This window comes from Olea europaea, unplaced genomic scaffold (genome assembly GCF_002742605.1).
Source record: "Olea europaea var. sylvestris unplaced genomic scaffold, O_europaea_v1 scaffold3035, whole genome shotgun sequence".
Classification (NCBI taxonomy): Eukaryota; Viridiplantae; Streptophyta; class Magnoliopsida; order Lamiales; family Oleaceae; genus Olea; species Olea europaea.
In genome coordinates this window covers 40,409-61,139 of record NW_019249033.1, presented here as the reverse complement: position 1 = coordinate 61,139, position 20,731 = coordinate 40,409, and the positions used below count along the sequence as shown (strand labels likewise).

General features: G+C 33.8%; 2 protein-coding genes across 3 annotated transcripts; both read right to left on the bottom strand.

Annotated features, from left to right (window-relative positions):
- Positions 1-986: 986 nt before the first annotated feature.
- On the bottom strand, positions 987-2,756 carry LOC111384886 (amino acid transporter AVT1I-like). Its single transcript, XM_023009227.1, has 3 exons — positions 2,489-2,756; positions 1,751-2,358; positions 987-1,664 (listed from the first exon to the last, which is right to left on the bottom strand). The coding sequence occupies exons 1-3, from the start codon at positions 2,661-2,663 to the stop codon at positions 1,149-1,151; spliced, it is 1,299 nt and encodes a 432-aa protein (XP_022864995.1). The 5' UTR covers positions 2,664-2,756; the 3' UTR covers positions 987-1,148.
- Positions 2,757-4,357: 1,601 nt separating this feature from the next.
- LOC111384884 (structural maintenance of chromosomes protein 4-like) lies at positions 4,358-15,125 on the bottom strand. 2 transcript variants are annotated; one of them, XM_023009224.1, is made up of 28 exons: positions 14,829-15,122; positions 14,592-14,681; positions 14,042-14,143; positions 13,759-13,935; positions 13,528-13,658; positions 12,833-12,911; positions 12,598-12,755; positions 12,435-12,510; positions 12,111-12,239; positions 11,897-12,041; positions 10,693-10,823; positions 9,986-10,138; positions 9,722-9,911; positions 9,129-9,262; positions 8,414-8,572; positions 7,885-8,193; positions 7,621-7,797; positions 7,200-7,283; positions 6,911-7,120; positions 6,724-6,813; positions 6,527-6,648; positions 6,226-6,381; positions 6,025-6,132; positions 5,875-5,935; positions 5,171-5,305; positions 5,006-5,093; positions 4,844-4,916; positions 4,358-4,756 (listed from the first exon to the last, which is right to left on the bottom strand). In XM_023009224.1, exons 1-28 carry the CDS (start codon positions 14,982-14,984, stop codon positions 4,636-4,638), a joined length of 3,744 nt encoding a protein of 1,247 aa, XP_022864992.1. In that variant the 5' UTR covers positions 14,985-15,122; the 3' UTR covers positions 4,358-4,635. The 2 variants fall into 2 exon arrangements, with proteins under 2 accessions (XP_022864992.1, XP_022864993.1); XM_023009225.1 differs by lacking the exons at positions 4,358-4,756; positions 4,844-4,916 and having other exon boundaries at positions 5,182-5,305; positions 14,829-15,125.
- Between the last annotated feature and the right edge of the window lie 5,606 nt (positions 15,126-20,731).

Below are 20,731 nucleotides of genomic sequence, written 5' to 3'. Positions count from 1 at the left end.
TGCTGCTAACACAAATTGTGAATCCATTGTATCTTGGGAGACAAGTGTCATTCACCGTGAGTATCGAAGCGGAGCAATTTGTTTTAAGGAAAGAGATAACGTCTCGCCTTGGATTATTGTCTATTTATACTCCTTTTTAATCCTTATTTTGCGTAATCGTTATACCAAAACTCTGTCTGAATTTTCATTCATATAAATTATGTTTTGATCACGCTCTTGTGGGTTAAAATTAGTCAAACAAATATATCAAAAACCAACCCTTACATAACCCTTTTTATAAGTCGTGTCCAACAGTAATCTCTAGTTTTCGAGTCAAACCCAAAACTAGCTTGAATATTCTCGATGTTGTGTTTCCCCAGTGAAGAAAATGACCTTCGGTATATTTTTTATTTCTCTAGTTGCTGGATTCCACAGGTAAAAATATTCTCCATAATCATGAAGACAAAATATACTATGGGAAGGTCCCATAATTCTTATACAAGACTGATGTTATTTTTGAAGGTTTCTTTAGTACATTATTCAAGAACGGGTTGCACCATTAGAAGACGAGCTGTGTAGCAGTTTGCAAGTGCCATGTTCGAATGCTCGAGAATAAAACTATGGCATCTAATCATGGCATACCATGATTTGCAAATGTACTTGAAACGCATTAGAGATTTTACGGGTAACCTTGACAAGATCTCAATAATGACATCTCGAGAAATGTAGTCAAGATTGTCTGTTTTACGAGTGCAAATTTTTAATTAAAAGAAAAAGAGACAAAGTGAGTTCGAACATTTAAATAAAGCTTAGATCCTCTACAAATATATTATCAATGCAAGATTGAAGATGTTCAGGCCATTTTTGTATGTATATTAATAACTCAATTTGCTTTTTTGAGCACGCTTAAAATCTTATAACAAGTAAATAATAAGAAATTAGAAAGAAAGCTTTATTGACAACTAAATAAAGATTTCATGACAATTAATTTGTTTAATCAATAAGACTTTATTTGGTATAACCCTTGTTTGATAAAACTTTTTTGAGATCATAAGCTACACATGTTACTAGATTCACGACTTCTATTTAATTTTAATCATATATTTTATGAGACTCACCAACTTACAATCTCCGAAACTTATATGTACTAAATTATTAGTCAAAAGAAATTACAGATTTTGTACTATCTGAACTAGAGATACATATGTACCCGTAATTAGAATAACAATGCCCATTAACACAGTGAGCCCAATAACTACTTCTTCAAGCCCAATCCTCCTATAAGCCCTTGAAATCCTCAAGTAACAAAAGCATGGAATTAATATTGAGCCCGTGACACTCAAGAATGCTCCAACAAGTCCCATCAGAAGCCCGAAAAATGGCAAAGTCAACGCTACAACGACACTAGTGATCAACAATGTAGTCCTAACCAACAGACTGAAGAATCTTTTATTGCAGTAGGGCTTGAATTGATTTTCAATTGCATTGGCAATGGGCATTAGCATCAATGCATATTTGGCTATAGGATTCACCAAGGCAGTGTATATGGCCACTTTTGAGCTAATATTTTCAATCGGGAGGTTTAGCGTTATTTGTGATTGTACTTTTGAACCGAACATAAGGTACCCCAAAATTGCCATTGTTCCGTAGGTAATTGTACAAAAGAGAAAGCACGTGACGAGAACCTGCAAAATTAAACAAATTTTAGCTTCTTTTCTTTCTTAATATTGTTATGGATACTAATCAGGTGGTTTGAAAGAATGTATCATACCATGGAGAATTGCCTTTGATTTCTCATAGAAGTATATAATGTAGGGAAAACCGGATGAGCACAATAGCAGAAGGCATACAAGCTAAAAGCCGTGGGGATCCCACTCAAATTCAGAAGTATTCCCTTTTGGTCGAATCCAATGTTGTCACTTGTGCCAACCCAGAAAATCGACGCAATTATGATAACAGAAGCTAAAACTCCAGTAGCAGATACATATGAAAGAGTGGTCAGGTTGTTTATCCAAACAGTTGGCATTATAACGAGGCTGACGAGTATAACAAAACTTTGTTTTCCACCAATAGTCATGCTATAGAAATTTATTTCAAAATTTGGTATTAAATTATGCAGATTATCTCCGGCCATGATTAGAAATCCAGTGGCAACCAAGTAAAGTTCAAGATGCATGAAAATGGAGACAAATATTCTTCCTTTTGTACCATATGCTTTTTCCCCAATATCAGGATAGCTTCTTATATTTGGATCAAAATCCATACATCTTTTAATCAAGAAGCCTGTGTACAAGGTTGCAATTGCAATGATGAACAGAAGTGCCAAGCTCAACCAACCTCCTGAAGCTAATGCATATGGAACCGAAAGAATCCCGACTCCTGAAATAAAATTGAAAAATACACACAAAGTTCATATTCGGATGATAATGTTGGTAATATGTCACCTCTCTAATAGCTTAAACTTTTTAATCGAGGCTGTGCATGAAGTTGAAAATAGGGAGGGAGGGACCTGAGAGAGAATTAAGCCCATTAAAAATCGTCTTGAAGAATGAAGTTGTGCCTGTGGATTGGTGACTAGCATAGTCGGCTTTCTCCACATCACCAAGCGTGTGCCGCGGTGTTTCGTCATAGTTAGCCAGTAGTGGTACAGTAATAGACTGCCCATCTTCTGATTTGGCATCCATTGAAGGGAGAGAGATGCTAGATTTCTTGCTTCAGAAATGCAAACAACCTAGATTTGAGAAGAGATGTATTTTTATGCAGATATCTTCGAACATTGGTCCCCTTTTATAGTGCTAGTTTAAGTATTCATAATTCAATATTCTCTGTTATCCATTCATTTTGGTCCTTCCAACATTAGAACAACGTGTTTTTTGTGGCTATTTCTTAATTCTCAAGTGAGTCAATGGATACAGAGAGACTTCTGAGATTTTTTGTTAAGTATACCAAACGATTACGAAATTAGATTGCTATATGATAATTGTTCAACTTCTATTTGAACATGTACAGTCCAAAAATATAGCTTTTAAGTTTGACATATGAGTTCATTGTAGAGGAGACTCTTCGAAAAATTAGATTGTTAATATATGTTCAACTTTCATTGAAACACATACTTTCCAATAATACAGTTTTTTAAGCTAAGTAAGACTCTTCGTAAACTAAGAGAAGTTTCCTTTTTAACCTTTGAATTAAAATGTGAGCCAACCAATCTTTGCATATTTTCTCTTCTAACACCCAAGGATTAAAAAAAGGAAGAAGTCTCCATCATGACAAGTATATCAAGTGGGCTGTGAGCATTACTAGATTAGGCGAGTTACGTTCATATCCACGCATTCAATATGAAAATGCATCAAAAAGATGTTACAACTTCTAGCCATAAAGCAAACTCTGAAGTAACACGTTGAACTGGGGTCACATTTTCCAAATCTATGACATGTGATTTAAGTTGCATTCAACATGGTTTTTGAGAAGCAAACTCTGACGTAAAGCATTGAACTAGGGTCACACTTTCCAAATATATGGTGTGTGATTTATGTTACATTCAATATGATTTTTGAGAAGTCAAAAATGAATGAGCTACTGATAAATCTATTTAGTTAATTTTATGAAAATATTTTTCTTTTTTAATTAGAATAGCTTTCAATGAAAGTTGAATCGATATGATTTCTTTTAGGAATGACTTCCATACACTTCTTGCAAGAGTTAAAAGAAACGTCTACTGAAACATCAACAATAAATCCAATGTACTTGACATTAAGAGGCAAAGCACGGCACGATTACCTTACCTATGACACTGACACTTAAGAGGGAGTTCTTTTAAAACTTAGCTTCTGTTTAGTTTTGTTAAAAATTGGATTTATTTTTTTTAATAATTTTGATAAAAATTTATAAAAAGATGTGAATCTCATTTAATATATAGTGCTTGTTTGATAAAAATTTTAATAATTGATTTTTTGACCGTTAAAGATAAAATGAATTCTACCTATAAAAGAAGAATTCAAAAATGACAGTTGAAATAATAAAATAACAATTAAAAAATTGATTTTAATTGGATTAATAGCTAACCAAACAAGCTACGAAAATGAGTTTGAAAACAAGAGAGTGCTATAAAAAAGGAAGGCAAACAAGGACTTTATTTTGAAAAATCAATTAAAAAGTTCTTTCTAGAAATCATAACGAAGTCCCATCAAATGAACATAGTACTATACAATTTGTGGTTTACGGAATTGCTTCACTGCAAACACTCCACGTTTAATACCCTTCAAAATAGGTCGCACTTTCAAGTTACTGTTTTTTCATGTTCCGACAAAGAATGAGCTATCATGAGTGTACTGCTCACTGTAGATCTCGTTTTGAATTAATCACATGGCTAAATAAATTTAAAACAAGGAATTAAAATATCATGTAATAAATAATTGGTTTAACATGCCCATATCAGTTTAGCTCCCATGCTAAAAGAAAGTTACCCGTATACCTATTACAACTATTAGATTTGCATAATTACGTCGAGAAGATTACAATACAAGAAAATAAAACAATATACACATGAAATACTTGCATTAAATACACAAATCATACCAGGTCTCGACCGGACTTCCTCGAATGAAGGTTTGACAGGATACGAGACCTATCCCGTTTAGAAGACAACTAGACAATTCAAAAAACCTTCTCAGAAACTACAAAACTTCCTGGGTTGATGGTAATGCTCTTGGTGCAATTATCAGTTTTGTAGATTCCAACAAGCCGATCAGCCAACTCAAACATGTTGTTTCGAAGGCTGCATATATTGCACAAAAATAATTACAAAAAAATGAACGGGTGTGTTCTATAGAAGTGCAAATTCAAATTGTTGGTCCAAATCTACCTTATAATTATGAATTGAGCATCCTTTGTACGGTCTTTCACGTAATGTCCCACGATTGAAACATTCTTGAAATCTAGAAACCGAGGATGGAAATAGAACTGAAGATTAAAAACAAAACGATTTAATATAATCGATCAAGGCCAGACAAGATTGAAATGGTACCTAATGCAGCATCGATCTCATCCATCACATAAAGTGGAGTGGGTTTATAATGGTGCAAGGCAAAAACGAGAGCTAACGAGCTAAGAGTCTGAAACATCAAAACTAGACAGAGTAAGAGCAAAGCCAATACGTCTACTGCTAATCTTCCAAGCAAGTATAAGATACCTTTTCACCACCTGATAAATTTGCAATATTCTTCCAGCTCTTTTTGGGCGGTCGGACACTGAAGACAACGCCTTCAGAAAAGGGATCCAACGAGTCCACTAGCTCGAGTTCTGCGTCACCTCCAAGGGTAATCATCTGTAGCAAAGCAGCACAATGACCATGAAGAAACAAATTTTAGCCTTTGAGAATAAATTTAACACTAATATGCAACTAAAATTTGTCGGCAAAAAAAATGATAAACAACTAAGCCCACTCACTTTCAACTACATATTCTCACGATAAAATATTTTTCACGTAAACCCATAATTTTTTCCCATTTTTTAACTCCATATTCTCCAAAAATTTACTTATTCAAAAACTCATTCTTCCCAAAAAATGGCTGTCAAACAGGAGCTAAAGGTTCAAAGCAGAAACAAAATAAATCGACTTTACAAGCTTCACAAATATGTGAACTATCTAAGTTCACACAATTAGAACTGTAGTTAACAGAATTCTTGACATTTGAATATTTTGTTGACGTAACTACAGCATTAACTATTTCTTTCATTATACTTGTATCCTATCCACAAAAACATAGCTGTCTGAACATGCCTGGTACACAGAAAATGGATTCCAACTGTCCAAGGGCAGATGCCACTTAGCAAGCACAAGAGTCGGGAAACTAGTCGTACAGGCAAAGAAGGATATCGAATTATTAAGTATACCTGATACATTTCTTTTAATTTCAAAGATATGGTATTGAAACCTGCCATAAACTCATCTAACCTAAAAAAAGTTAAAGACAATTTGTTAGTATCGAGCAGGTATAGATGTATTGAAACAATAATTACTGAGATAGAACACGAAAGATTTGCCTTCTCTTCCTTAATTCATCATGCTGCTTCTTTACATCATCACGCTGTTGAGTAATTGAATTAAGATCTTCAACTCTCTCACTGTATAAGTTTACTTTCTTTCGGTACCTAATACAATGACTAGGGTGAGCACAGAGATATCCATGGAAGAAATATGCTGCTGTCTCATATCTTATAAAAGGACCAGAGTCCAGTACATACTCTGAGATTGAGTCGAGATTTGGACTCATCTCTTTCAATTGAGCCTCAAGAAGTGCCACCATTTCAAGAGCCATCTTAAGGTCGTGAGTCTCCTCAAGAGTTCCATCTGTCAGTGTTGCTTGCATCTTTTCTGGATCCACCATATCATTCTGAATCCTGAGCCAATAAAAAGGGGAAGTCAGAACTGGTGCATCCACTCATAGAAACTTAAAAAAATGAATGAGCACACACACATGGAAATAAGGGAGGTATTAACCACCCCTTCAAAATTTCAACAATGCAGTAAGGAGATAATGCTTACTGCTCCAGGTGCTTTGAGAGAGCAATTTGTATTTCGCCAATCTTTTTTTTGTATCCTTTTCCCTTAATTTCTAACTCTTTAAAGGCCTTCTTCATATCCTGTAACTTGTAATCAGCATCCACCTGCACAAACAGTTACCACAGGTTAATAGATTGACTAGCAAAAGGGAAATGGCGAAAGAAGTCGGTGAACCAAACCTCTGACGCCCGCAACTCATCCACAATTTTCTTCATTTTCTCGTATTCAACCTTTGTTTTATCCAAAACATCTTTGTGTTGATCAATTAACTGCAAATACAAAAAGTACACCATACAGTAAAAACTCGTAACACTGTTTTGACTTCATAGGATCCTAAACATAAATCCAATACTCTACAAAACAAACCTCCTGTGTTTTCTTATAGTTCTCCTGAACAGCAAAAGCCTTCTGTTCAACTTCTTTAAAGGTGGAATGCATTTTCTCCTTTTCCTCCAAAAGTCGTTCTTTCTCCTTCTTTGATTCTTCTATCCCTTTAGTCAACTTCTTTACCATTTTCTGGCCAGTTTCTATCTGAACTTTTCGACGGTTAATCTCAGTGCCTTTTTTATCGACATCCTGAAAATCAAGCACCGTGAATGGGTAGAACCATTCATTCACAATTTAAATGTTCATTTTAAAGGATTTGCATACTTACAGATTGAATATTATCAACCCTAGACTTCTGACTTTTCAGTCTTTCACCACCAGCATTCTCTATTTTGTTCTGAAGCCCGGAAGCCTAAAAAACAGTGGCTAAAGGATATTAACAGGTTCCTGCCAGAAAAGTACTAGAAAACAAATTTGAAAACTAAAAACCGAGCTAAAATTAATTCGCAAGGAGATTAACTACAAAATTCTTAGGGGCCGTTTGAGCTGCATTATTTGTAGATTACAATGAGATGAATAGTGTTTTTTTTTAAAATGAGTAGTTGAAAAGTTTTTTATTTAAGTGTAATATTATTTTATTGAAAATTGTGTGGTTAAAAGTAGGAGAGAGAAAATTTTAATTTAATGTAATGAAAAATAATTGAGCTAAAACGAGGGCTTAATATAAAGATGAAATAAAATCTCACAACCTTTTCCTTCAACTGTTTAGAACCTTCCATAAGCCTGTCGATTTCTTTTTCTTCCGCAGAAATGATATTTTCAAGTTCCTTTAGCCTATCAACCTCATCCTTCTTGGGCTTTGATGCTGCCTTGAGGGAATCTAATTGTTTTTCCAGATCGCTGCGTTGCGACCTTAGACAGTTTATCTGTTTGGAAAAATAGCGTATGATATACCTGATTTTTCAACATAAATTATAAACTGTCGAAAAGCAATTATCTGAGACAACACTGACCTCCTTTTGGCTTTTTGCTAATTCCATTTCGAGATGAGAGATTGTTCTATCTGAGGCCTGGTAATGCTTCACTGAATCAGCAATTCTTTTTCGTATATTACTTAAGCTTTCAACAAGAGAAGCAAGCTCCTTTTCAGCATCTGCAACAGCTTCTTTGGAGACACTGGCAGCTCGAATAGATGTCCCCATCTTACCACCACGTGGTTTATTTCCGCCACCAGTCATAGTACCGGATTTTTCAAAAAGAGAACCATCAAGGGTCACAACACGCCACAATTCTTTCTTTCCACCATAAGCAATACGAGTTGCCTGATAGTTAAAAATGCACAATAAAAATGTAATTAATTATGATACACTGCACAGTCCATGAGAACCCTTACAAACTGCATGATTTTAGCAACATCGCGGAAATTATAGATTAAATTATATTAAATTATTACAAAAACTAAGTTCAATCAACACCACATAATGAATGCTATGCTCGAGGGAAGGAAAGATTCATAATAAAACTTTTTATGCAAGGACAAACCTGATCGATATCTTTTGCAACGACTGTATTTCCTAATGCTGCAAAAAAAGCAAGTTTCATTCTATCATCCTGAACCTTGATTAAATCAAATAGGCGTGGAACTCCTTCTGGCGTGGTTACTTTCTCCTTCAATCTCGGTAAATGATCAGCTTGTTTCTCCTGCGAGTATACAAGGTTGTCAGCAACAGGGTGGGAAAAAATGTCTCCCTATATTCAAGATTCTATGTCTCCCAGTTGCAAACTCTTCTTCAATATGATTGGACTGAAAATCATCTCATAATGGAGCACATAGAACCATAATTTAATTAAGTTTCAAAAGGCTTACTAAAACTACCATAAAAGAACTTAACACTGTCTAAATTTTATCAGAACGTATTAAACTAATCATCCCAAATAACATAGATCCATCTGATTGTCCCAGTCGCAACATGGAAATTGAACTGGGAGCAGAGGACTATAACGCTGCCTTGGGATCAAAGCAGCAATGATGGAGAAATAAGTCCATTGCAAGACAGAAGAATAAAAATATATGATTTTACAACAGGAACAAATTTAGTTCTAATTATATAAATTTTTCTACCAAGGCAATCCCATGATTATCAAGCAAAGGCCAAAATCAATTCGTTATGATCATAGACACTAAGTATCAATCGGCTGGTCAAAGAACAGGATATAAAAAATCTAATGTCCGCTACATAATAAGAAAAATATTTACCAGAATCATGAAAGTTGCAACACCCAGGTTTTTATTACGAAGCATCTCCACACATGCTTGGGCTGCAGCAGTAGTTTCCACAACAATATAATCAAGTCCAGAACATGCCGTTGATACAGCGACGTCATATTTTGCTGCAAGGAGAAATTAACAAAACGGATGATGGACTTAAAGCAGTACGAGGAAATTTCAACAATAAGATGAATTCAGAGAAAATGAGAATATATATTGTATGTGCATCACAAACATCAATTAAACTTGGTAATATCATCAAATAGCACCAGTTCAAAAATGAAAAATATGCCCTGCCATTAAAATGCAAAAGCATTCTGGCAACCAGCATATTGAATAAAATATTAATTAGTAAAGATGATCGATTAAATTTGAAATATTCAAAATGGCCTTGTTGCCATCAGCCAGTCCATTCAAAAAATGTGAGCGAAAGGGGAAATTGGAAATATTAGAATCCAAGAAGGCTAAACTTCAGTTTGAAACTTGTCAGTCAGACTCTGGAATGAGGAGAGCATAAATTTGCTTTTATTGTGAGACAAGATAAGAATATGAACTGTGAGCTGAAAAAAAGAGGTGCACACCATCAATAGCTCCTAGATCTCCCATCCGCCCATAAATTCCCAGTATATGGTTTGATTGCTTAGCTTCCATTATTGCTTTTAATACAGATCCTTGACTTTTTTCAGAATCCATAATAGACGAAAGCTCTGAAACCTTTTGTCTTGCAGCTTGTTCAAGAGGAATCAACCTTTCTTGTTCTTCAAGACATGTCTGCAATGGCACCAATCAATCACTAAAACAATTGCACAGACCAAAGGATGAAAAAATTTTGTTCAATGGCTTACTTGCTCCCTCGTACGAGCCTCCACTGCTTCATGCTTGTTCTTCTCTAGCTCATTTTGAAGAGTGGTTATGCTAGAAGTCTTTGTTTCGATTCTCTTTTCCATTTCACTTATTTGCTTTTGTGCATCCTCATAAGCTGAATAACCAGCTTGATGCTGAAATATAGACGGTGATGTTCAGTTAGGATACTTAAGTAAATCCATCTACTAAAGCAACCAAGGCAAAACGTTTTTCGGAGTTCTCTATCTGGGTATAAACTATGACACAAAAGCCAATCTCTGTCACATTGCTCATGATAAATTTGCTCAATTGATTGAATTGGAATTTAGACAGCAAATATAACAGTTAGCTTATTCTTGTTCTTTTTTGTACTCTAAATGGGAATTATTAGGACCCAGTGTCTGCTAGAATCAAGAAAACTTCTGCAGTTGCAGAACAAATTTCCTTTTCAAAGAAGAAGTTAGGACTTCAAAAATTGTTCTTCTAATCTAAAAATGAAGAAGTGCCACTGAATGTTTTACAATTGTACCACTCTAATAAACAAAGTTTCATAAACATTAAAAATACTTGATGGTGTGAACAAAGTTTTGTTCACAAGTGTTCTGAGATGCAAGAAAAATAATTGTTTCAATAAAAGAAATACTCAATGCAAGACACGTTGTTGCAGCCACTTAAATATAAATGGTAAAGATTGTTTATTGGTCCTTGCCTTTTGATTCAAAAGCTTCTTTTCGGCTGATGCAACTTCAAGTTTTCCTCGATGATCAATTAACTGCTTTTCCCATGGTTCTAGTTCAGCACGAACTTCAGCAAGCTCACCACGTAAAATCTCAGTTTCAGCTGTTTGTAAACCAAAAGTGCAAGGAGTCAGAATTAAGTGCACCTCAAAAATAAGGTAAACAAATAAAAAAGCAAAAGAATATGATTAGTTGATTAATGCTAATTACTTCTTCATAATCCTATCGCTACCAAATCCAAAACTAGGGGGAATGAAACCAGCTCTTATAAAATTACGGACTTGTTGCCCCAAGAATCATTGTTACCAACAAAGTGGTATCATCAATTTAGATGAACAGACTAATCCTCCGAGTGGATACAATTTACAAATTTGTCTATAAATTCAATGAAAATCAAACATTAATTTCAACCACACAATCATATAACGTCTACTCGTTATTATCAACACATTTTGTGAGACTAACTAATATTCATAATTATAAACCAATTATAAATTTGCCAAACAGAGGCTAAGATCGTGGCTGGCAAGTGATTAAATTATAATGAAAACTTGTCAAACATACTTTTTATCCACACATTTCGTACTACCTCCTTATTATCCATGCATTTTGTAGAATTAGAACCAACAATTTTTAATCACTTAAATTGTAATTTAATCACTTCCTAAACGTACAGTTAAATTAATGAATAATTATTAAAACACCTCCTACCCGAGTTTATTTTAAATTCAATGGTCCAGCACTTGGGATATAACAACTTAGTTGCTCCTGATATTATTTCTATGTGTTCACATTTTACTAAGTACTATGAGATAACACAAAGCCAAAACATTTAGGCAGAAAAGTTTCATTTAATGGTACTCGTGTTCATGAGAATCATTTCATACAAGAGAATTAGGTAGGTGCAGAAAAATAACATGCCGTTTCATTAAAGGCACAGACATCACTTATGACTCGATTTGGAGTTTTAACTTTTATGCATCAAAAAATGGAACAACAGGCATCAGAAGCACAGTGTGAATGAGAATAGCGCGTATTTGCATGCGAGAATAGTGTACTGGTACCAGCACCGAGAACTGACCATACAACTCACTTAACCAATATGATGCATAAGAATTAAAGAATCGTTATGATTTAGCTATCAGACACACAACTTCTTTATAATTTCAAACGTACCTTTAGAGTTCTCCTTAATTTCCTCCAAAATTTTCTCTTCATTTATTAAAAGTTTTTGTAAATTTGGAATGTCTTCCTCGAGCTGTGGAATCAAATTTGTTGATTCCTCACAATCCTTATCGAGATTCAAAATTTTGGCCGAATCCTACAGTTTCAGATGAGAAAGTAAGACACTTGTAACTTTAAAAACGATGAGACTTGATTTTCCTCATACCTTTTCAAGTTTGTCATCAAGCTTTTTGATCTTTTGCTTCAAATGCTTAAAATCTTCCCGATGCTTCAAATCCTGCCTTTCAAATTCCTTAAACTCTTCCTTACAGCACCTGAGTCCACTTTCTAGTTCCTAAATTTCCCCAAAAACATAAAAATAACAGGTAAAATCTTTTACACAAGCTGGTTTAAAAACTAGCCGTCTTATTAATTGGCCCAATAAGATAAGCACCTGATTGTGTTAGAAGGCACAGAACTCAACAGTAAACATGTTCATAGTGCTTTCACTAATTGGAAAATCAAAGTACTCAAAAGACAATACACAAACCTCTTGTTTTTTCATATACTTCATATGCAAAGCTTCAAGCTCTTTCAATGTTTTGGTATTGTCTTGAATTTTCTCCCTGTACAATAAAGTCAAGTCATTTCAGTGCAAAAGTAGGATTGCCTCATACAATTACTATAATTTAACCTGTTGAGAGCAGAACCACCTCTCATTCTTTACATTCTCTTCCAGGTTTGAAATATTTGCCTGCAGTTTCTCGGTCTGGTTAGCATTATCTTCTGAAGCTAGCAATGTGGATTTCTCTTGCCATTTCAAGAGAGACAATTCTTTAAGCATATAGGCTTCAGCTTCGTTCTTCACGCTCTGGTAAAATAAGCAATACAATGTTAGTAGTGTTGGAATAGAAGACAATGTAACGTTTGCAAGTGGTAAAACTTTGCCTCCAAGCTATCTCTTTCTTTCTCGGCTAACTTAACCATTTGAACCACACCAGTCCGCTTCTCATTAAGTTCCTCAAGCCTACATGACCAAAAAGAGTTAACAAACATCAGCAATAGAAGTGTTTTGTGCCTCTAAAAATAGAATATCAAATAAGCATCTAGACACACCCAGATAATGTAACAAAACTATAAATCATAGGCATCAAAAGGAGTAGATATTTTGTGATTTTCAACAATCTGATGGTGCAGATATAACTATCTTTAAAAATTTCAGAACCTAGTTAGTAAAATTCCCTTAGTGTTCTGCTGAAATGCTGCATATCAACTTTACAACTGAAGTTGCAAATATCTTTTGGATAGCGGCAACTGTTTTCCATCAAAGAAAATGAATAAGCAATATAGCAAATATGCCATAGAACGTAAAAACAAGGACGAGACTTGAGAAGAAAAATTAGGAGAAACACAAGTTTATTCAATAATCAAGTCTAAGAATTACAATGTAAAAACCCTCTTTACATAAGGTTTAAACTAATCTAATGAATGTAGGAAATAACTAATAAAACAAAAGAAATTTTATTAAATAAAATCCAAATTACGTTACCTAACATATGTATCTAAATTGAAAATATAATAGAACATTTCTTACAGCATACATAAGTCGCAATATTTAGTTTAAGAATGCACCGTAAACGTACTGTTTAAAAGATTCATCAATCTTCTCTAGATATTTGTCAGTTCCAATTATATCCTCGAGATACTCAAGAAAACCTTCATCATGGGGTCCTTGTGCCTTTGGCTTCATCAGTGATATTTGCTCTACTTCACCCTGATACAAACCAGAACTTCAATATCCAAATTATACGTGGATTACAGACCTATTTACTTTAAATTAAAGACATATTTCCCGTATTAATTAAATGCTGAACCTGGAGAATCAAAAACCGGTTATTATCCAAGTCAACACCTTTCCCTTTCAACAATTTGGTGACCTCAGTAAAATTACTTGCTCGATCATTAATATAGTACTTGGAGGAGTTATCTCGAAATGCAACACGAGTGATAACAAAATCACTTCCTGGAACGGCTTCATAATTTCCATGATCCTATAATGAAAAAAAAGCATTTGGCATCACAAAAACATCTCTAGAAACCACCAGACAGGAAGAACAATACACTACGAAACCAAGAAGAGCAAAAAGTATAACATACCAAATCAATGATCTCCTGGAAGTAAACAGATACACCAGCATTGTCCAGGTTCTGATGGTTGGTAGAGTTGTGAATGAGCTCTGACACCTTATTTAGACGCATCTGTATATTCAAAAGCATGCTTCACCGTTATAAACCAATTAAACCATGTAACAGGACAGTAAAGTGTTATGTAGCTCAAGTCCCTGGCTTACAGTTTACTTCTATTGTTAGGTCACAGCTTCTATGATCTTCCTAGTATTTTATATAAGAGCTATAGTCTTTCCATTCCTAATCGTTGTTAAGATGTTCTACATTCAAATGGCAGAGATGCACAAAGTACTATTGTGCTATCTAACTGTGAGTGGTCTTGTTGTACTGATGTTTTGGTGGGGAATCGTTCTTCGTTTTAGGTAATGAAAGCATTCCATTACCACCAGACCAAAGAAATACAACCTCTCTAAGATATATGGTTCGTACCAAAAAAGAGTTAATAAAAGACGATGCGATGCAGAACAAATTTAAATCCTGGAAGAAAATAATTTTCAATATTGATTCCAATAATTTTTACCTGTTTGGCTCGCTTTCCAAACACAAACAGCATTGCATCTATGACATTGCTCTTTCCACTTCCATTCGGACCAACGACCGCTGAGAAACTCTGCCCATCCATAATTTCAATAATTGTTTACTTTTACAGATAATGTACAACAAGCGAAGATTCTCACTAAGTAACTATACGCTCCTTCAATATCATTATCCCACAAAGTTCAAAACAGGTCAGAAAAGAAAGGTGAAAACCCCTAACCTTGTGGAAAGGACCAACGCGCTGTTCTCCAGCGTAGGATTTGAAATTCTTCATCACCATCTCCTTAATAAAAAGCCTCGGAGCTCGGGATGACGACTGAGTCGACTCGGTCCTCATCGGGTCAGTGGTTGTAGTTGATTCCGCCTCTATCCCCATCTTTTTACACCCAGTAAGCTAAAAAGGAATTTACAAATGAAATAAATAGAGGATTGGAGAGTTTAATAACGTTGAGGCTTCTGTGAATCCCAATTTCCGATCCGGCAATATGAGAAACAAAGGTTAAAAAATAAGAAAATGAAACAGCCGAAATATTTCGGAGGGAAAATGAATTCGAGTAGATTTTGAATTGGATTTCGGGTATTAGGCTTGGGCCCTCGGCCCATGGGTAAGTAGAGAGGTGAACACGTTATATTGGCCCATTTTCTAACTTCACACTTCCAAACTTATTTTTAACCACACATTTTTAAAATAGAATAATTTTGTAACAACACATTCTTCAAAATAATAAAATTTCACATCGTCCTCAGATGAACTTGTGTCGATCGAAGGCCTTTGGAGAAGCTACTTCACAATCACTCATATTTATAAGGAAATCTTCATGTAAATTACACAACATGTAGAATTTGGTGGAATAAGATCTCGTCTCAAATATTTCAAGTAGATGATATTTCAACATTTCTTAAAATTGATCGAGGCATTACACTATTAACTCGATGATTAATGACATGTTAATAACGTGTACTATAATTTTAAACATAAAATTTATATGTAATAAACCAACATTTATTAAACTTTTTTTTTTTTGGGCTCTTTATTCATACAATAATATCATTTAGTGGATGTGAACACGCACCCACCCATGTTACAAAGTCATGGGTTTAGTTGCCCCCAGGGCACATTCAAGTTGGCGGAACAATCACATTGGGGGGCTCTGGAACCAAGTGTGGGGAGTTCGATTCCTGGTTGGAGCAGCCAAGTGATGTAATAACCAGAGGAAGGGTTGGAGCAGTTTGGTGATGTAATAACCATGGAGGAGGGTCCCTTTGGGGAAGGAGTAAAAGTCATGTGGGAACCTGAGAACCAACAAGGGCACAACCTGCGATTTACCTCCACTAGTCACTAAAGGGCCGGGGGCTAGAGGTCCAGGATTTAGTCCGGCTAAACTGGGACACCTGGGTTATCAAAAAAAAAAAAAAAAGTCATGGGTTTAGTTGTGGGCTAACTGGGTCTTGTTTTTTGGGTAATAGGTTGTAATATTGTGGGTCCATATGATGTCTTTTTCTGAAATTTCTTATAATTGTATATTGTCCTTGAAAATAATACGTGTTTTGAAAAATAATGGTAAGGATCGAAGCTAATATTCTTTGACATTATTATACATTGTTCAAAGTAAACGTGACATATTATTTAGAGATAATACTATAATTTATCTTACTCGAATTCACTAAACGATATTAGTCTTGTGCTTGTTGTGTGAATAAAAGTTATTTTCAATGTAACATAGACAGATCAAACATAAATTAGGATAATTTCGAAAAAGTTTTTTCTCTTGACGATTTAATTGAGAAAACTACCAATTGCATGGACATGGACTTGTACTCCAGTGTCTCACGAGTAGAGGTGGACACAAGGGTGGGCATGGAGTCACATTTATTATATATTTTTTAATTTTAATTTTTATGTTTTTATCTCAATTTTCAAAATCATTATGAAATGTCAAATGAAATTAAAATATTGCATTCTTAATATCATTTCGAAGTGCTAACAGCATAATTTCCTATGTTGTTAATGGTGCTTGAACCGGCCAATGGTAGTAAATGCCACAACTTGTCAATATAGGTCATTCCAAAAGTATTTCGAGATTTTCAATAACAACGTGACTTTAAAAAAATTTCGATGATCGTACACTAGCCGAATCCACAAATCATATATGTAATCTTGAAACTCATTTTGAGAACTGCATCATAGGCATACCAAATAGTCCAAATAGGTATCAAAAACAGTTAAAGATGCATCAAATGTATTTCTTAAAAAGATGTATAACTCATATTTTCTTTAAAAATTTCAATTATTATTATTTTTTGCGATACAAATTTTCTATGTAATTTACATCATTTTATTAAAAAAATTTACACGGGATATGACATCAATTTTTTTTATTTTTTTTATTTTTTGAAATTTTACATCCAAAAAGGTTATTACCTATGTAAATTTTTGGATATAAAATTACATAAGTTATATTTTTTTGGATGTAAATTTTCAAGTGAAAATTTCTTCACAATTTTTTTGTAAGTTTGCTCGTGTTCTCTAATTTCAAATGTCTGCGTCCACCCCTACTCAGGAGTTTCAACCAACTAAAATTGCAAAACATTACGCGGAATTGGAATTTCTTATTGTCAATTAAAAATAATTGCGATTGCTCTTTTTTAATTGGGAAAACGATGGTGATTGATGAGGACTCCATTGCTAAAGGATAATGTTACATGTATTCACACTTTTGTACAAAAAATTTTACTTACACTCACAATAGGGGTGGGGACCACACAGCCGGCATTTTTGAATTCATGTAGAGTCCGCATTTTTTATGAGTGTGTGTAACCCATTTTGTCAAAGTTTATGAGTACATATATATTAATCAAACAGACGTTTGGAGAACGTTTAGCTAAGCCTGAAAATGGTATAAACTATTACTTATTTTGAAAACAAATATAAGCTCATGTTTAAAATTTAATTTTGGTTTAAAATGTATTCTAAAATAGAGATTTGGTTTAAAAAAAAAAAATCACAATTAACTAGTGCAGTATGTGATTTTCAATGCGTTAATTCAATTGCTGATGATTGGTTTGTTGATCCCAACAAACGTCTTATGTACGAGCGGCTCAGTTTTTATTAAAGTTGCCACCGTTTTCAGTGCACAGTTTCCTCCTTTACCTGAAGAACAATTACACATTTTTTTATTAAAATAATATAATAGTAAATTCAAAATTAACAATTTAAACACACATTATTCAAAAAATTATTTTTTGAAATTTATTCAATTGCTCAATTTCTACTTTATAAACTTTAAATATTTTATTGTTTAAAAATATTCAAGATGTGATGAATGAGAAACGTGTCAATTAATTAAGAACAATAAATCACGGCAGGGGATTATTTAGTACACGTGGTTGTAAATTAAGAATGCTTACGAACATAAAGTGTGTTTAATTAATAGATAAATTACTCGTGTTCCATGCAGTAAATTCCAAAAAAATCCTACGTCCAACGTAGGAAATTGTTAAAATTGTTATTTGTACACTTCAATTGGGGATCAAAGTGGTTACAACTTACGATTATCTTTTTTGTTTGGAAAATAATAATAATAATAACACAACAAAACTAACAAACAAATCAATACATAATTTTTAAATCCAGTTATGTATGATATAGTCACCCGAACACTCAAAAGATAATTTTGCCACTAAGTCTCTATTTGGAGTAAATTCAAACTTGATAAAAACATTCAAAATAAAAAAAAAATTAATTATAGAGAAAATTACAGCAATGGTCCCTAACCTTTTTATTTTTTGCAAACTTTACCCTAACCTTCATTTTGTGCTAGCGAAGATTCTTAACCTTTCATAAATATGCACCTGAGGTCTATCTAAATGAAAAATCAACTAAAACACCATCAGTTGATCGAAAAAATTAAGAAATCAACATCCAATAAAATTGTCCAAAATACCGTGCAAATAAGTATCAACATCCAATTAAATCGTCGCGGAAGCAAATAGCTCAAGGAATTTTTCCAGTCAACTAACGATATTTTAGATAGTTTCCTTCTAAATGGACCTCAGATCATATTTATGAAAGGTTAGGGACTCTCATTTGTACAAAATAAAGGTTAGGGTAAAGTCTGTAAAAAAAATAAAAAGATGAGGGTCCACTGTTGCAATTTTCCCTTAATTTTAATTTTAAACATACATTGTTGTTGTGTAATTTGTAAAAAAGAAAAATAAAGAAATTGGCTTCATATATTAAAAAATAATTTAAAAATTTTAAGCTATATGTACAAGGTCACATCGGAATCGAAACCAAAACTAAATGATTCTCGATTCTAAAAATCAAAATCATTAAAAATTTTAAAGGAATCAAACTATACCGTTCACTTCCATAGAGTTGGAGGAAAGGTAATTTACAACTCTTGGTTGAAAATATGGCTTTGCTAAGTATACATTGGAGTTGACACCCCAAATCTGTGAGCCCCCTCGCATGAGGAGGTCTGTCAATCTCGGTGTACAAATAGCAAAATCCTTAAAAATAATACTCGTGTGAAGGGAATAGAGGCATGCTCATAACAAAAGTCAGTATGAGTTTTAGTCCTCATTTGAACCCCATTGTTGGGTTAAAAGATTTTAAATAGTGAAATTTTGATGATGGAGAATACCCTGTGTACATGGAATATTTCATAGATCTTCTATAGTGTAGTCACATAGGTGTGGACCCCATGTGAATATTTTATTGGGATGGCCCCACTGTTGTATGTATTCTGTAAAACATCTGTATAATTTTTCTATAAGTGTGAACGGTTAGAAAGTTGGATTATTTTAAATTTACCTATGAAATCACTGTTTGGAATCTACTTAATATGCGCAGTGAAAAATTAAAATAATTTTCGATTCCTACAAGAATCGTCTTTGTGTTTAGATAGAAACTGTAATAAAGATGTACCTGTTACAAGATTTGCAAACTCTTTTGTCATATCTTTGTTCCAACAACTTGGATCTATCACCCACAACTGTCTAATTGTCCAGTCTCCAACGATGATCCACACAGAGATCAAGATTGTAGGATTAATGCTTTCTTCTTGTGTTAGCAAAAATAATGAATTTTCTTTAATTTTGAAAATCCTTGTTAAATAAGCAACTCAATTAATTAATTTATCCAACACTTGTTAAATTAATTAATTGACAAATCACAATCTTCTAGTCCTCCTTTTGTGTGCGATCCATTAGATTCCCGATCACGACACCTAACAACGTGAAATATTATTTTGATATAATCAAAATTGATAAATTAAAACACCCTTTTAATTTATCACCAATCACATTCGCCGTCCCAAATTGACATCTAGCAATGTGTCAGAGTAATACATATAACGAAAAATGTCATGTGGTATGACAAAATCAAACTCGTTCATTTACCGTGAAATTATAATCCCTTCGTCAATATGATCCGATCAATTCGAGATATGGAAGTATGTCAATCTCGATTATCGATCATATCTTTCACTCTACTATTAAGTCAATATAAATCGAAAACTCCTTTTCGACTTATGAGTACACCTTGGCCAATGATTTCGTTATCGATTTAATTGAATGAAACGCAAATCATAATCTCTTACTATCTAAGAGTGTCGAATTCTCTATTGGTCATTCACAACCTTCATATGATTCTTGATATATCTGAACGATATCGTATTAGCGGTTATTGGCAGAGCAACATCCAACACTGTCAAAGCATGATTATCCTCATATAACGTACTATAACGACCTCAAGTCAAAATCCCACTACCGAATGTCAGAGATTAACCACTGACACTCAAATAGTTATCTATGTGGAATCTCTCGACGGGTCTCCGATATTTTGTTTGATAACAAAACATTAACGTGTTTATGTAAGTGTCACAACACCTCAAGTAAGAAATGTCACACGTAATGGTCTATCCGTAATAATGATATCCATATCTCGTTATTACTTACGACCACAGACAACTTAAGATTCAACATATGTAATTTGTATCTTACAATCACAACTCCTCGTAATTAACAAATTACGAAAATTTGAATTTAAGAACTATTATTTAATTTAACTGTCTATTAATTAAATAATAGATCTGCCATTAAATCGTATTAATTACATAT

Coding starts and splice junctions, on each gene's coding strand:
- LOC111384886 (XM_023009227.1), bottom strand. CDS start 2,663: ATGGATGCCAAATCAGAAGATGGGCAGTCTATTACTGTACCACTACTG. Junction 2,359..2,488: donor TGGGCTTAATTCTCTCTCAG/GTCCCTCCCTCC, acceptor ATTTTATTTCAG/GAGTCGGGATTCTTTCGGTT. Junction 1,665..1,750: donor ATCAAAGGCAATTCTCCATG/GTATGATACATT, acceptor TTAATTTTGCAG/GTTCTCGTCACGTGCTTTCT.
- LOC111384884 (XM_023009224.1), bottom strand. CDS start 14,984: ATGGGGATAGAGGCGGAATCAACTACAACCACTGACCCGATGAGGACC. Junction 13,936..14,041: donor TCCAGGAGATCATTGATTTG/GTATGTTATACT, acceptor TTTTCATTATAG/GATCATGGAAATTATGAAGC. Junction 12,042..12,110: donor TTGATGACAAACTTGAAAAG/GTATGAGGAAAA, acceptor CTGAAACTGTAG/GATTCGGCCAAAATTTTGAA.